The sequence below is a fragment of the Dasypus novemcinctus genome, chromosome 4 (assembly GCF_030445035.2).
Source record: "Dasypus novemcinctus isolate mDasNov1 chromosome 4, mDasNov1.1.hap2, whole genome shotgun sequence".
NCBI classification, from domain to species: domain Eukaryota; kingdom Metazoa; phylum Chordata; class Mammalia; order Cingulata; family Dasypodidae; genus Dasypus; species Dasypus novemcinctus.
Genome location: NC_080676.1, coordinates 148,096,040 through 148,113,864, shown reverse-complemented (window position 1 = coordinate 148,113,864; position 17,825 = coordinate 148,096,040). Strand labels below are relative to the sequence as shown.

Sequence of the window (17,825 nt, the reverse complement as noted above, 5' to 3'; positions counted from 1 at the left end):
ACGCAGGAAGCCTGAACCCTCACAGACGTCAGCAGCCATCTTGCTCCAACATATGGAAATAGACTTTGGTGAGGGAAGTAACTTATGCTTTATGGCCTGGTAACTAAAAGCTCCTACCCCAAAAAGATAACCTTTATAATGCCCAGCAGATTTCTGGTGTTTTGCATCAGCACCCCTTTGGCTGACTAATACAACATCCTAAAAAAGAAGAGCAATGTGGGAGGTCTTTCACTGCCCGAACGTGAAATATATTACAAAGCTTCAGTGGTTAAAACAGCATGATATTGGCATAAAGATAGACACAAGATCAATGGAATGAAATTGAGAGTCCAGAAATAGGCCCTCACTTTTATGGCCAGCTGGTTTTTGTCAAATCTATGGAGTCCATGTTACTGGGACATAACAGTCTGTTCAACAATTGGTGCTGGGAGAACTGAATATCCATACCCAAAAGAATGAAAGAGGACCCCTATTTCATTCCCTATACAAGAATCAACTCAAAATGGATCAAAGACCTAAATATAACAGCCAGGACCATTAAACTACTAGAAATAAATGTAGGGAAACGGCTTCAAGATCTTGTGGTAGGCGGTAGTTTCTTGGACCTTATATCCAAAGCATGAGCAACAAAAGGTAAAATAGATAAATCGGAACTCCTCAAAATTAAACACTTTTGCAACCTCAAAGGATTTTATCAAAATGGTGAAAGTATTTGGAAGTCACAAATCTGAAAAGGGTTTAATATCCATGTTATAAAAAGAGATGCTACAATTGAACAATAAAAGGACGAATGACCTGACTGAAAAATGGGCAAAAGACTTGAATAGACATTTGTCCAAAGAAGAAATACAAATTGAGAAAAAACACATGAAAAAATGTTTAACATCACTAGCAATTAGGGAAACACAAATCAAAGCTACAATGAGGTATCATTTCACACCTATTAGAATGGCCTCTATTAAAAAGAAAGAAAACTACATGTGTAGGAGAGGATGTGGAGAGATAGAACACTTACTCACTGTTGGTTGGAATGTAGAATGGTACAGTCACTGGGGAAGACTGTTTTGCAATTTCTAAGCAAGTTGAATATAGATTTGCCATGTGACCCGGCAAAACCACTAATAGGTATATACCCAGAAGAACTGGGAACAGTGACACAAACAGACATCTGCACACCGATGTTCATAGCAGTGTTATTCACAATTGCAGAATGATGGAAACAATCCAATTAACTGACGAATGGATAAACAAACTTTGGTGTATACATTTGATGGAATATTTTGCAGCTGTAAGAAGAAATGAAGTTGTGAAGCATATGACAACACTGATGACCCTGGAGGTATTAAGTTGAATGAAACAAGCCAGATACAAAAGGATGAATACTGTCTGATTGCACTACTATGAGCTAAATATATTGTGTAAACTCATGGAGTTTATAACTAGAATATAGGTCACCAGAAAATAGAATGAGTTTAGAGAAGGAAAGCCGGGGGTTAATTTGTGCAGATTTGGTAAAACGGTTGATCGTAAATCTTTGGAAATGAATAGAAATGGTGAAAGCACAACGTAGTGTTTGTAACAAACAGTGCTAACATATGTGTATAACAGTGGTTGAGGAGAGTCTAAGGCAGGGGTTCTTAAACTTTTTTGTTCCATGGACCCCTTTGCCAGTCAGATGAAAACCACAGACCCTTTACTAAGTCCACACTATTCTCTATATTATTTAATAAATATTTCACATCTGCACCAACACGTCCCCACTAGAATGTTATTTTAAATTTAAATTCAAGCTCATGGACCCCTTGTTAAGAACCCCTGGTCTAAGGCATGCACTTACTAGAAGGAAAGTTCGAGAATGTAACATGTGACTGTATAGCATAGCAAAACCTCATGTGAGATATAAATACGGGTAATAATGCATATCTAAGACTGTTTTTATTTAAAACTGAGTAAATGTATGTTAATGCTATAAGATGTTAGTATCAGGCAAAAATATAGCCAAAACAAAATATAGACAGTAGTATGTAATAATATGGTAATAATTTTCCATTAAGGGTAATAGAAAACGAAATACTTTAAGTGAAAGAAACTAGACAAAAGGTACTATGTATTGCTTGATTCCATTTATACAAAATACAAACACAAATAAATTAGAAAGTCAGAACCAGAATAGCAGCTATGTACGGGAGGGAAAGCATAGAGATATTGAGGTTATTATTAGGGGTAGAGCTTTTTTTGTTTGTCTGTTTTTTGCTTATTCTTATTATTGGAATAATAAAAATACTGTAATAATGACTGAAGTGATGAATGCACAACTATTTGATTATACCAGATAGCATTGATTGCATGCTTTGGACGGATTGTATGCTTTCTTTATATGTATCAATAAAATTGATTTAAAAAAAGAGCATCATTTTCTGGGGTTCACAAAAGACTCAAACCAGCACAGTGAAGTTCCCAAATTTGTACCATGACCATTATTGCAATTAAAAAGGATTCTTATGGCTTTCTGGTGTCTAAAAAAAGGCATAACTCATTACTCCTTTTAAACTCCTGATGAAACAATAGTGGCACCACATTGCCCAGAAATTGAAATCATGCATCCAAAAATTGACCCCAAACCAGCCTACAGTAGTTAATAAAGACCCATATAAAAATGTTTGACTCCATGCACATGTTAGAAATCATTACAGCAAAATTAATTGGGCTGTGAAATTTGCGGCCATGCTTACTAGACCTATTTCCAACCCTAATAGATTCTTTCTATGAAATTTGTTTCATTCTTCAAACAAGCAACAATTAGAGGATTTGAGTACTTTAAACAGTCTTAAAATGCTATATTTTTATAAAAATGGAACACATCATTTAAGGTCCAACTGAAATAACATTATTATCCTAAATGGGAAATTTTTGATCAAATAACACTTTAAAAGAAATCCCAATGCTCTCATTTTGACATACAAAAATGGCAATTTCATATCATAAAATCCAGTATTGACCATGCAAAACCTAACATTTATCAGCTAAAATTCCCAAAAGTTTGCCAATAATTGTCTATAAAACAGTTCTGAATGGAGGAACCTAATAAAAAATTATTTACTTTTTAAATTCCTCAATCCATTGAATCCCCAATATATATGAAATCAACTTTCTTGATTTTTATCCAATCCTCCCTTTCCCACAATTGTATTGCTGGTTTCTCAATCTATTACTTGACTAGATGAGATCATTTCTTACTCAGAAAATGGTCTTTGATTCCATAAATAGGTGAGATTAATGGACCAACGGTTATCATGGTGATCTAGATCTCAGGCTATTATTGTATTTGCAAAACCTTTACCTCCTATCTATCGTCCTCAATTCCTATATGCATTCAGTAGGCGGGGAAGAGGGGGAGGATTTTTAGAGATGAACTTTCATGTTTTCTTATTTAGACAATGAGCAGCAACCCCCAAATTTTCCTCTAAATTGTCAGGAAGCTCATAGTTAAATCCAGCATCTAACTGCATTTAACAACTGTTTTCTAGCACCGAAATCTAGTTTTCTAATGTAGAATTTGAGAGAGGTTCAATTATTTGTGTATAGAGAGGCCAGGACTCAGGAATGATTTTGAGAAGGAAAAATGGTTTATTGATGGCCAACCGGACTCGGGAGCTTTCTGTTTGAATCCCTAGCCCCGAACAAGATTTTCAAATTTCTTTTATACAGAGAGGAAAGGCCAAATGGTCCCTTTGCTTCAGTTCTCAATAGGCTTGAATTAGCATATATATCTTCCACATCTTAGGTAAGCTTTTAGCATGGACTCCAGACATTCTAGATAAGCCTTTAGCATATTTTGTTTGCATTTCCCCTAAATACTTAAAAGTTTATAGACCTTGCATTGTTAAACTGTTTCCTGGGACTGGAGTCCCAGCCATTGTCACTAAGGGCAGGACTGTAGCCTCTTACCGTTCCACACCCACAAGTCAAACAGCTTAGGTTATCTCTGAAGAGACAAAGAGCCTCCCACCCATAGCCCACATCACTAATATTGCTTTTACTTAATTCCATTTGTATTTTAACTTTTTGTCTGCGTGGCTTAATTCAATAAGTTGTCACAAATTAGGACAAATACTCAAATATTGAGTATTTTTGCAGTCATGACAACCTCTAAAAGGGTTAGGCTCTCAGTTTCTAATAAATGTTTACTGATTGATGACCCAGCTCAGTTGCAGAAGTAACTAGGTATCATCTTAATGTCGGATAATCAGCAATTAAGGGTGTTCAACTCTTTACAGCTCTTACCTTTTGAACAGGTGTCATGGGAGCATTTATTCAATGACTCCCTCTTTGTCCACTAGTGATACTTCTGCCGCTCTGCCTCATTTTCCACCCAAAGGCCATTTGCCTACTTACTCCTCATCTGTTCCTGAGGCTCCCCACATTTAGCATGGACTACATGGCCTTTCGGGAGTTTTCTTTCCAGCCTTCCTAAACTACTCATTTCATAAATCGGCCACTCTACCAGGCTTTGAGTCAGCTCAGCGCTGGCCTGGGTCCCTTCTTCTCTGCTCTACTAGTCCTTCCGCGATTCAGCGATTCTCTTCCTAATATATTCCTCTGTCTGCATCTCTAGACTGGACTACCAGCACGCAGAGCCCACGTGTGTCATTCAAGGCTGGATACACGAAGCCTGGAACAGTGCCCAGCACATAGTGGGTACTTCATTCAGTTATCCCTCCAACATGTAGTGCTTGAGCCCACTTTGCAGTTTCCTTTCGAGGTGCTGAGATGCAGCGGTGAACGAAATGAAGCCCCAGACTTTTTTTTTTTCCTTCCATATGGCCAAGTTTATGAAAAGGTTCTCAGCTTCATATTAGCCATTAGGAAAACGCAAAACGAACCCACTGTGCAACAGAATCCCACTCCCGCCATAATGACTAACATGGCACAGAAGTCCCACGCCAAGTGTGGGTGCTAATGTGGAGTGACTTCACATGCTACTGGTGGAAGAGTAACAGGCACGATAATTTTGGGGAAATGTTTGGTCCCAGCCTTCTTAATAAGGGAGATATACAAGAGAAGGAAAAAATACCCAAATTAATTTTAAGTGGAAGTCAGTGCTGTGCAGAAAAACTGGGTAAATTAAGGTTTAAAGAACACAGAATAGGTAAGGAATTACTCTGGACACAGCTAACCGTCCCGAATCTCGAACATCCTGCACTACACTTCGCAAGACAGTTAGGAAGGAAACAAATCCCGTTTCCGGAAAGCGCGGAAGTCAGGATTTGGCGCCACGGGTCCGAGGTTTGGCTTTCTATTGGATAACATAAACGTCACTCAGGAGGGCGTGGCTTTCCCTGTGACGATTCTTGCGGTAGTTAAGGACGCCGCGGGAGGCGGGCACAGGAAGTGGGGTGTGGGTGGGCGGGGGTGGGTGGTGGAAGGGGCGCGTCCGGGGAAGTTGTTCCAGGGGACGGTCTTCCGGCTCAAGCTAAGGGCCGGAAGTTGTGGTGCGGCAGCGTCAACCTGGGACTGCGGGGTGTGAGTGCGGCTGCAACTGCAACCATGGGCGGGAAGAACAAGCAGCGGACCAAGGGGAACTTAAGGGTGAGTGCGGGGTGTGGCTCTGCCCCACGCTCCGAGAAAGGATGTGTGGAGCGCGGCTGCGGGGAAGCGTGTGCTTGCGTTTCGAGTGTGACCTCTTGAGTTGTGCGTCCTCGCGGGCGGAGTGGGTTATCTCTGAACAGATTGGAGAGTTGTGAGGGAAGAGGTGTCTGTGCCAGAGCTGTCCCCACCCGAGTACACAGTTTTCATCAAGAAAAGGTTTCGTGTCAGCTTACCTGGCCGGGAGAGCGAGGGGTGGCGCTAGGAACCGAGAGTCGGGTGGGAGTGAGTTAAAAAATGAGCTGAGTGTGCAAACTAAATAGGGTCTTGTCACTCCATTCCTCAGAAACCTGCAGTGGCTCCCCCATACCTCGGCATAAAGGCCAAAGCCCTTACCGATGATATGCAAGGTGTGTGGTCTGTCTCTTGCTCCTCTCCGTCTCCGGCCAGCTAATTCCATCCAGCTACACTGCCTATGCCTAGACTGCCCGACATGCTCCGCAGAGCTTTTCTCAGGTGGCATAAAGTTTTACTCTAGACACCCCATTGGGTCCCTGTGATCGCCCTATTTTATTTAAATTGTAACCCTTTCCCACTCCGTCTTCCTGCTTTGATTTTTCTCCGTTGCTCTTATGACCTGCAGTTTACGATCTTTACTAGGATTTAAGTCCAATGAAGGCAGATATTTTTATCTGCTGCTGTGTACTCGGAGTCTAGAAGACGGACCGGCATATAGTAGAAGCTTAGTAAATACTTGTTTAAAGAGAAACCTAAAGGGTATTAAAACTACATGGTTAGGGATGTTATAAAGGCATTTGTGAGTGTGTGTGTGTGTGTGTGTGTGGGTGGTGGTACCAGATTTGTCCAATTTTATAAGAATTCTTTTTTCCTGATTCAGATTGAATTAATCCTAGTAATTTTAGTACTGCTTTTCTTAGCTCTGTTTTGGAGATAATATCAACTATAATAGTCATGTTCTATGCTAAATGCTTTACTTGCATTCACATTTAATCTTTTATTTTAAGATTTTTATCATTTATTTTAAAATTAAATTTATTAAAGATTATCATCCATACATGAACATACATAAACTGTAAGTGTATAGTAAAAGTTGTGAACTTAACAAAACAAGCATGCATGTCATCATCCAGGGCTTCCATACATCATCCCACCACCAAAACCTTGCATTGTTCTGAAACATTTGTTACAAATATGAAAGAGCATCATCAAAGTATTTCTGATATAGCCTGTAGCTTACATTTGGTGTTTTTTTCCCCCAACCCAATTACTGACATCTTTATTAATATTATACATTTATTATAGTTCATAAGAGAATGTTCCCATATTTGTCCTGTTAACCACAGTCCATCTTCCACCACTGTTATACAGCCCCATGTTATTGTTTATTTTTGAAAAATTCCAAATAGGAAAAGTTGCAAGAATATTAGAGTGACAATCCATATATTCTTTACCTAGACTCACCGATTGTTAGTATTTGGCTACATTTATTTTATCTTTCTAAAAATTTGGTTTTTGCTGAACCATATGAAAGTAAAGTACAGACATTATGACAGTTATTAAATACTTCAGCATTTGCCTTCTGTAAACAGTACCATTTTCTTATATAGCCATGAGCAGTTAAAACACCCAGAAAATTTAACTTTGGTATAATATTATCTAATACACTGCCTTGTATTCCGACTTCTACAGTCATCTCAATTATGTTTTCTATAACTTTTTAAAAAACATATTGCTTAAAACAATGAAACAGACTTCTGAGATCCAATCAAGTATCACTCATTCCATTTGGTTCTTATTTAGACCCCTTTGATGTAGACAGTTCTCTCCCCTTTCCCACTGCGTTCCCCCTGTTCCCCCTTTTTGGGTCTTTTATGGTATGGGCTATTTTGAAAGAAGAGTCTATCCCACTTGTTTTACTTAATTTAGATTTGCCTATTTCCTTATGACTAAATTCAGATTAAACAGTTTTTTGACAGAAATTCTGCATAAATGATGGGTCTTTTGCAGCACATCATACCAGGGAGGTCTTGATATTCATTTATCCATTATTGGTGATATTTATTTAATCATTTGGGTAAGGTGGTATCTCTTGTAAAGGTTTATTTTTCTATTGGCTATTAACACCTACTGTGTGGAATAGTAGTTTAACACTGTAAATATCCTTTTTTTGGATAAACTTACACTCAATGGTCTTAGCACCCTTTGATGATTCTTGCTTGTATGAGTTATTACTATGATGATTTAACAACTCTATTTTAATAACGACATCAACTGTAGAAGTAAGTTATGTTACTGTTATCTCATTTAAAAAATGATGGAACCTAGGCTAAGAGAAATTAACTTGTCTAAGCTCTTGGAGCAAGGTGGTTGCAAGGTTAGGATTTGAACTTGAGAGTGGCAGTCATTCATTCAACAGAAGACTCTGAATACTGGACACCACATATTCAAAGGTGATAGACAAATGCTTACTGTTTTCCATGAACTGTTAGTTTGATGATAAAGACAAGTAAGCACACAATTATAGGGCATTGAAGAATTATGATAAAGGTATGGGCAGCAAGAATGTGGGAGAACAGAAAAGAGTGGGATTGACCTGAGATGGGCAAATTTCGTAAATCTGAGTGTATTTTGAAGGATCAGTAGGAGTTCCTCAGGCAGTGAAGGAAAGAAGGGTTTTCAGGCAGAGAGAAAAGATTATACAAAGGCCAAATTGTGAAAGGACATAACATAACATATTCAAGGGACCTTGAATTCAATTCGGGACTGAATATGAATGGCGGCAGCAAAATTGGGAGATGGGAGGGGAATATTGGGCAAAGGAAGGAAAGAGTAGTAGCTGGTAAGACTGAGGAAATTGAGGCCAGATTGTGAAAGATCTTTTCAGGTCTTCCAGAGTTTGCTCTATAGACTGGTGTTTGCCACTTCATATACCTCTAGAAGTCAGGCACAAAAGATTGAAGTAGGTGGAGTATAAGAAAAAAATAGCTTCCAGAAATTGTACACGTTTCTTAATTTTTATTGAACTGTGGGGTTAAATGTCTAAGTACCAAGATTATAATAGTAACTTTTAAATCAAAGTAGACATTAAGTAAAAGATACAATGAGTACATTATTCATAACTTGTTACTTTTAAAATTTGAAACTTGAAATCTGATACCTTTCCTTCTGCACCTAGTTACCACTTTCAATTGTGGTACTTCAGGTCAGTTCAGAATTCAGCCTTGACTTGTTTAGCTTTTAGCAATAATTTTTTATTCTGTTTCATAATAAAACTTGCTACAATGAGATTATTGGTAAAATTCTGGTATCCTAATGTTAAATTTAGTTTTCAAAATTGTAATTTGCTAGCTTCTTTGTAGCTCTCTACTAATATTGAGGAAGGCAAACTTCATGATGTTAGTTCATTTTAATAAGTTTTAAAAATAGAGAACCTTTTTCTGGAATTTGTCTTAAATGCTACAATTTGAAAAAATAAAATCCAGGCCATCTTCATTTTGGTCACTCATTTCAGTTTAGAAAATAGGCCAAATGATTCCTTTCCAAATGGGTTTCCTAAACACATTTTTGCCAGGTATGAGCACACACATTTGGAGAACCCCTTGTGGGTATCTTTGTAGAGAACTAAGAAATAGATGCATTTAGATAGGTTGTAGTGTCATCTTGTTGGTCAAGCTGAGGCATGCCCTCCCTCTTTAGGTGACAATGAATAAGATAGTTTCTTTTAAAAATTCAAATATTTTCTTTCTTCATCACAATTAACTCCCTAACTTTAAGTAGTAGGAGATTACTAGGTTGTGCATCAGTCAAGCAAACCACTGTCCGTGATTCAAAACAAAAGAATGTATCTTATATCTTGACGACTGTATTGATATTTATGTCTATAGTAATGTAATTTGTAACCTTTTTAGTCCAAAAAGATTGGGCTAGGCTTTGGGAATGTGGAAATGATAAGATAGGTGGCTGCCCTCAAGGAATGCCTAATGTAGAATCAGCTGTCCTTGGATCTGCTGCACAGTGGTTGCTTAATTAATATTTACTGAATGAATGAATGAAAAGATATGATCATTATAAGTTAATTTTACATCATTATACAGTGCATATGTGTATATACATGCTAATTATATGAAAGATGGAAATGAAAATTTCATAAAATAGTACTTAGCACGTGTGATATTTTCTGATTTTTAAAAAATTTATTTCCTTAAAATACTGGTCATGGCCTATTAAATTGCTATCCTAAGCCACCAACAGGTTGTAACTGCAGTTTTAAAAAGCATTATTCTTGACACCAAAAGAATGAGCAACAAAATTAAAAAAATAGGTAAATGAGACTTCATCAAAATAAAAAACTTTTGTGCATTAAAGGTATTATCAAGAAAGTAAAAAAGCAACCTACGGAAGGGAGAAAATATTTGAAAATCATATATTTGATAGGGGTTCATATGCAGAATATGTAAAGAACGCCTAGAGCTCAACCACAAAAGACAACTCAATTAAAAAAAGGGCAAAGTACTTGAATACACATTTCTCAAAAAGAAGATACAAAGTTAGCCAATAATCACATGAAAAGAAGCTAGACATCACTAGCCATTAGGGAAATGCAAATCAAAGCCACAGTGAGCTACTACTTATTATATTAAATGGATATTATCAAAATAATGGGAAATAACAAAGTGTTGGTAAAAGGATGCAGAGAAACCGGAATCCTAATGCATTGTGGGTGGGAATCTAAAATAGTACAGCTGCTGTGGAAAACAGTCTGGCAGTGTCTTAGAAAGTTATATGTAGGATTACCATATATCCTGGCAATCCCACTTTGAGGTATTTGTCCAAAAAAACTAAAAGCAGGAATTCAAACAGATACTTGTACAGCAAAGTTCAAAGCAGAATTAGTCACAATAGGCTAAAGGTGGAAGTCGTCCAAGTGTCTATCAACAGATGAATGGATGAACAAAATGTGGTATATGCCAAGAGTGGAATATTACTCAGTCATAAATGGAATGAGGTTCTGATACATGCGACAATGTGGATGAACCTGGAAGACTTCATGTTGAGTGAAAATGACAAAGTATTGTGTGATCTCACATATATGAAATCAATAGAATATATAAATTCATAGAGTTAGAAATAAGAATATAGGTTATCAGGAACCAGAGTAGTGATGGGAAATGAGGAGTTAATGCTTAATTGATAGAGTTTCTGGTACATAGGATAGAAAAGTTTTGGTAATGAACAATGCTGATGGTAGCACAGCCCTGAATAATACAACTGAATTGTATGCTTGAATGTAGTTAAAATGGTAAATTTTATATTGTTATTGCTATACAAATAAAAATTAAGTATGGAAATAGCTTCTAAGACCATTATTAATAGATTTTTGGTGACAATGACTTAATCTTTGGGAGGATGGGGCATAGCATTAGATGAAATCTTAGGCTAGAAAAATAAAAGTTTGTTCTGACCATGCTAACAGGCAAGGAATTGCTCTAAAGAAAAAAGCTAAATTTTGAAATCTCCCTGAACTCTTCTTGTCCTTTTTCTCCCTCCCCATTTTATCAGCCTTCAAACAGTGGTCGAGCTGCAGAACTCCTTGCCAAGGAACAGGGAACGGTGCCTGGATTTATTGGTTTTGGAACAACTCAAAGTGACCTAGGTTATGTTCCTGCTATTCAAGGAGCTGAAGAAATAGACAATCTTGTAGATTCTGATTTCCGAATGGTGCTGCGGAAACTTTCCAAGAAAGATGTCACAACAAAATTAAAAGCAAGTTTTTAATTATGATCAAGAAAATCCCATTGTTAAAATGTCATTTCCCTTCTTTTGTGTATTATGCGAAGGAAAATTAGTAATGATTTTTCACTAAGTTCTTTTACAATTGTACTTTTTTGATATGTAGATTTAAGCATTGTTGACACTTAGCTCTTAGGTTATAAATTTGTTGCTCTACTTTTTTTTTTTTTAAGATTTATTTATTTATTTCTCTTCCCTTCCCCCTCCCCACCCCTGTTGTCTGTTCTCCGTGTCTGTTTGCTGCGTCTTCTTTGTCTGCTTCTGTTGTCAGCAGCACAGGAATCTGTGTTTCTTTTTGCTGCGTCATCTTGTGTCATTTCTCCGTGTGGGTGGCGCCATTCCTGGGCAGGCTACACTTTCTTTGGCGCTGGGTGGCTCTCCTTATGGGGTGCACTCCTTGAGCGTGGGACTCCCCTACGCGGGGACACCCCTGCATGGGGGGGCACTCCTTGCACGCATCACCACTGCGCATGGGCCAGGTCCATATGGGTCAAGGAGGCCGGGGGTCTGAACCGCGGACGCCCTAACCACTGGGCCAAGTCCGCCGCCTGCTCTGTACTTTTTGAAACACTTTGGCATTTTGGTTGAACAGTTACTTTTCTATTAGGAAAATGTAAATTTTGTCCCTATAATTTTAAACAGGGTGTTTTTTTTTCCTTTATACTTTTAATTTTTTAAAAATTCAACTGAAAAGTTTCTACTATAATAGCCTGTGAAAGAGCACTTCCAATTGGTCCCACATGGCACAAACAGAAATAATCTATTTTCCTGTTATGTAAAGTAGACTAAGCTTCCAGAGCAGAATTAAATAATTAGTAGCAAATATTATGGCTGTTAATCCCTAACAATGTTAATAATTTACTTTTAGGCAATGCAGGAGTTTGGAACCATGTGTACAGAGAGAGAGACAGAAATTGTAAAAGGAGTTCTTCCATATTGGCCAAGAATTTTCTGCAAAATTTCACTTGTATGTATTAAGGCGTTATAGTTTATTTTTATTGTATATTTTTTTTGGTTACCATGATACTATCAAATTTATGTGATTTATTTTTGGTGAGGAATAGGCATATTGGATTATTTTGGGTTGCATAGCATGTTTAGGGAGTCTTTGTTTTTAGATGTTAAGTCATTACTGAAAAATTACCCTGACGCTTTCCAGCCATAAAACTTTTTTCCCATTTCTTTTCTTTTTTCTTCTTGCATATTTGTTATAGAAGAATGAGAGTGAATTACTTAATTATTCGATTACAAGTCTTTAATCCAATATAATATTTTTGTCTCAGTGTTTGTGGGGTGTGTGTGAAATTAATTATTTGACATTTTTTAATTTAAAAAACTAAACTCTTGATATTTTAAAAAATTGATATTAATTGAGCTCTATCCATAAGTGAATTCACAGCAATGAGTCAATTATAGCATATCCAGAATTGCTTGTATTCGTTTTTATGGACTAGAGTTATATTAAATCAGATTTATATTTTCAATAGGATCATGATCGCCGGGTTCGTGAAGCTACACAGCAAGCTTTTGAGAAACTTATCCTTAAAGTAAAGAAACACTTGGCTCCCTATTTAAAAAGTTTAATGGGGTATTGGCTAATGGCTCAGTGTGATACTTACACGCCAGCTGCATCTGCAGCAAAAGATGCATTTGAAGCTGCTTTTCCTCCAAGCAAGCAACCTGAAGCCATAGCCTTTTGTAAGGATGAAATTATAAGTGTAAGTTCTTTGAAGCATTCTGTATCTGTTTTTATTTTTAAATAGTTAAGGGATATAAGGTATATCACAATGATAATTCTTTTATCTCACATTGTTGAAGAAAGAGTAAGTGAACTATTTCCAAATAATGGAACGTTGCCTTTTTAAAATGGTGTTTAACCAAAATTAACCATTTTTTGATTTTTAACAAATTATTATTTTGGATGGACTATTTTTAAAATATTTAAAATTTTCCATCTTTAGCATATGTTATCTAAAATTATTGGATACATGCTTTATAATATATATTCTAAAAAATTAATAAATCTAAAAAATATTTATTTCCCCCCTTTATTATGTATCAGTACATGCATAGAAATCTACCTCATTATTATTGTTGGCTCTCTGGTATTCCTTTGTGTGAATGTACAATAGTTTATTCATCTCCTTTTACATATATACTATACACACACAGGATTTTTCCAATTTTTACTTTAATCTTACTTTAATGCACAGTCTTTAATAGAAATCTTTATACCCTTGCGGGAATGATAGTTACTGGAAGTTACTGGATGTTGGTATAGTTAAAGGATAAGAACACAACATTTTTATAGATACTGATAAATTACCCTTCAATAGGTCATAAGAATTTATACTGTACCCTGTACATAATCCTACCCAAACATATTCCTTCCGGCTTTCCTGCCTCCTTTGAGTTCATCAACTCTCCTGTGGCTTCCCATTGTACTTGTGAGTCCAGATTCCTTATCTTGACCTATAGGACTCTAAATGATTTGCCCTTGTCTACCTATCTCATCTCCTCACCCTACATTTTCCTCCACCCCTCTACCCCAACCCCATGCATTCTCCTTAGTTCCCTAGATTCTTGGTTCTTCCATTATTTATTCTTCAAGTATGCCACAGTTGTTTTTCTAGGGAGAGGGTTTGTAGCTTTAATCTTAATCTCAAAGAGAATTCTCTACTTAATCTGCAAATTTGGAATCATTGGTTTATTTAAAAACATCAAGTGATAATTGTAATTAAAGTGTCCTTGATTTGGTCACTAAGAGATTTAGAAAATGGACTTTGAGATAACTAATTTGACTGGTTAGAGGTTGTATTTTTTGTTGTTGTTTTTCTCTTGTTTATTTTTGGCTTTGTTATGGGTGGATAACCGATAGTTGGGCACAGCGATTATTTCATCTATTTAATTTCTCTTTAGCTGGCTCTGTTGCAGATTTGTAATAACTTTTGAGTTTGAGTTTTCCCACGTTCAAAACCAAATGATCAGATAGGAGTCAGCTAGGTGAAGATCAAAATATCAACTTTATAGACCGTATATTATTACTGAGTATAAGAACATGGGCTTTGGGTCATACGTTTGACTCTAAACCCTCTCTACCATTAATGAGGTTTGTAATCTTGAGCAAGTTCCTTAAACTTTCTGTCTCCATTTTTTCATCCATGAAGTGGCAATTAATTGTACTTCATAGAGTTGTTGTAAGGATTAATTTAGTTAATCCAATTAAGTGTGCTCAAAGCAATGCCTGGCACATGGAAAAGCTCAAATATTGCTATTATTATTGCTGATAATGTTGGTATTGGAACAATGAACTCTATTATTACACCCCAGAAGTAGGTTGACTTATCCAACATTTGAAAACCTTAGGCTTTGCTTAATGATGGTGCAAGCACAATGTATATTCTCCATAGGCAAGAGGCTTTCTAAAAGAGGAGAGAGAAAAGCAGAGTCTAATTTCTGTCCAATTATCACTAATTGGAAATTCCGCTTCACCTCTGTGCAAGAGGCCAGAAGTGTTTAGAAGAAAATTCTTCTTGATGGAAACTGGAAGTGTGGAGAAGTACTTCTGTCCTTCTTACCCTAATAGCAAATACTGGGGACTGATAGGGGAACAAAAACAGGTAAAATTCAAACTTTAGTAGTAATTCTGGAATTATTTTATGGGTAAGGGGGTAAAAACTATTAGGTAAGATGAAGTTGATGAGGATTTTAAAGATGGATTTTACTTATCTGTTCTGTTTACCATTGACAGTTCAATAAAATCTCAAGGCTTTGGAATTTCCCCCTATCTCTCCTGTAGGTGCTGCAGGATCATCTCATAAAAGAAACACCTAATACCCTCAGTGACCCACAGTAAGTTGTATTGTTACTATGTAACTGATGCTAAGGATTTGTTTCACTCATAGGTAATCAATGATAAATTTCAGTGTGACTTTTTTTTTTTAAGTAGGGATTCGAAACATCAAGATGAAAATAACTAATTTAATGCTATGTATGAGGTGCTGTTTTAAGTACCTTTACATGCAAGTTTTCATGTGATTTAACTTGAATTATGTGGAAGCAACATACTTGGTTCTTTTAGAAAGAGACTTTTAGTGTTTCCCCACATGTACTTTTTCACAGTCATAGCAGGTAGCATTTTAAGGTCTGGTTGAAAAGAGTAGAAGAACCATGACTATTTCATGTTTCTTTTGGAAGGACAGTAAAATGTTCTGTTTACTTTTACTCTTATGTTCTAATTAAGCTTTTAGGAGTTGATAAGGGAAAGTAATCTTAGGTATCCATTCCCTAGAATCACCTTGTTACCTGCTAATGAGAGCAGAATGCTTACATATTTATTTTAATCCATGGCTTTCTGTCTACTTCCACTTTGTGTTAGAAGTAAAATATATGATTAAAATACTGTGTGTTTGTGTTTTGAGGGAGGTTAGCATGGAGAATAGAAGATAGAAATAAAGCAGCGTGTTAATATTAAAAATTGTCTTGTGATATTAAAGGAACTTGGTAGGTATTTAATAATAAAACTTTAAAAATAGGAATACAAAATATGTAGTTTGGTTTATTCTCAATCCTTATATATGTTTGTTTTCTTTTTACATCAAGAACTGTTCCAGAGGAAGAAAGAGAAGCTAAATTCTATCGAGTTGTAACTTGTTCCTTATTGGCATTAAAGAAATTGCTTTGTCTCTTGCCTGATAATGAAATTGATTCTCTGGAGGAGAAGTTTAAGTCTCTCTTATCACAGAATAAATTTTGGAAGTATGGAAAACATAGTATACCTCAGGTAACTTAATTTTTTTTTGTTTTAAGATATTTCTCTGATCCCCCTCTCCCTCCCCCCCCCCCCCCGCCCAATATTGTTAGTCTAACATTATGTTTAAAACTCTGCAAGCACATCTTTGTGATGGATTCTTCAGGAGTGAATTAGTTAATTATTATTGGTTGTGCTTTGGGTATAAAGTCTAAGAAAACATTGCCTAACACAAGGTTCTGAAGATGCTTCCCTTTGTTTTATTCAAGGAGTTTGGTAGTTGTGGCTCTTATATTTAGGTCTTTGATCCATTTTCTGTTGATTTTTATATAAGGTGTGATGTAGGAATCCTTTATTCTGTATATGGAAGTTCCAGTTTACCCAGCACCAGTTGTTGAAGGGACTATCCTTTCCTAATTTAGTGATCTTTGCCACCTTGTCAAAAATCAGTTGGTCATATATATGAGACTTGATATCTGAGGTTTTAGTTCAATTCCATTGGTCTGTCCTTGTGCCAGTACAATACTATTTTAATTACTCAGACTTTGTAATCAGTTTTAAGATTGGAAAGTCTGAGTCCTCTGACTTCATTCTTTTTCAAGTTGGCTTGGCTATTCATGGCTCCTTACCCTTCCACATAAATTTGAAAATGATTTGCTTTTCTTTTTGTGCAAAGAAGGTTGTTGGAATTTTCACTGGGATTAAGTTGAATCTATGAATGGTTTTGAATAATGACATCTTCACAATATTTCGTCTTTTAATCCATGAACACAGAATGCTCTTCTATTTATTTAGGTCTTCTTTTATTAGTTTTAGCTATGTTTCGTTGTTTTCTGTGTACAAGTCTTTTACATCCTTGGCTAGATTTATTTCTAGATACTTGGTTCTTTAGTTGCTATTGTAAATGGAATTTTTTTCTCGATTCCTTCATTTGATTGTGCATTTCTTATGTATAGAAACACTACTGATTTTTAGGTATTGACATTGTAACTCACTATTTTGCTGAATTTATTTATTAGCTCTGGGAGCTTTATTGTGGGTTCTACCAGATCTTAATTTACTTTTTTAAAAATTTATTTCTCCCCACCCACTCGTTATTTGCATTTCTCTGTCTGTCTTCCTTGTTTCCTTAGGAGGAAATGGGAAGGGACGTGCTTAATCACTTGAGCCACCTCCACTCCCTGCTTTGTTGTATCTTTCATTATGTTTTTCTTGTGTCTCTTGTTGCATCATCTTGTTGTGGCCTGTCCCACCAGCTCTCTGTCTTCTTTAGGAGGCACCAGGATCCAAACCAGGGACTTCTAATGTGGTAGGCAAGAGCCCAATAGTAGGCAAGAGCCCAATAGCTTGAGTCACATCTGCTTCCCTTAATTTACTTTAGTTTTCTATTTCTTCTTTTAGATCCGCTCAGCTTATTTTGAGTTAGTTTCTGCCTTGTGCCAGCATATTCCACAGTTAATGAATGAAGAAGCATCCAGAGTGAGCCCATCTGTTCTACTTAGCATTGATGACAGTGATCCTATTGTGTGTCCAGCTCTCTGGGAAGCTGTACTTTATACACTTACAACTATTGAGGTATGTAAGAGAGGTACAGTTGAGAATTCTGTTTTCTTAAGTTACGTTTTTAGAATCCTTAGATATCATGTGAGGGTCTATGAGATTAAAATATCTAATACTT

The 17,825-nt window shown here is 36.4% G+C and overlaps 1 protein-coding gene across 1 annotated transcript in view; it reads left to right on the top strand.

The window, feature by feature from the left end:
* The first annotated feature begins 5,406 nt into the window (after window positions 1-5,406).
* LTN1 (listerin E3 ubiquitin protein ligase 1) overlaps window positions 5,407-17,825 on the top strand; it is a 52,861-nt gene continuing 40,442 nt past the window's right edge. Inside the window, exons 1-7 of the mRNA XM_058296141.2 lie at window positions 5,407-5,589; window positions 11,167-11,370; window positions 12,266-12,364; window positions 12,885-13,115; window positions 15,197-15,249; window positions 16,000-16,180; window positions 17,549-17,722. Coding sequence (XP_058152124.1) covers window positions 5,548-5,589; window positions 11,167-11,370; window positions 12,266-12,364; window positions 12,885-13,115; window positions 15,197-15,249; window positions 16,000-16,180; window positions 17,549-17,722 — 984 coding nt within the window. The 5' untranslated portion in view covers window positions 5,407-5,547. The remainder of the gene's footprint in view (window positions 5,590-11,166; window positions 11,371-12,265; window positions 12,365-12,884; window positions 13,116-15,196; window positions 15,250-15,999; window positions 16,181-17,548; window positions 17,723-17,825) is intronic.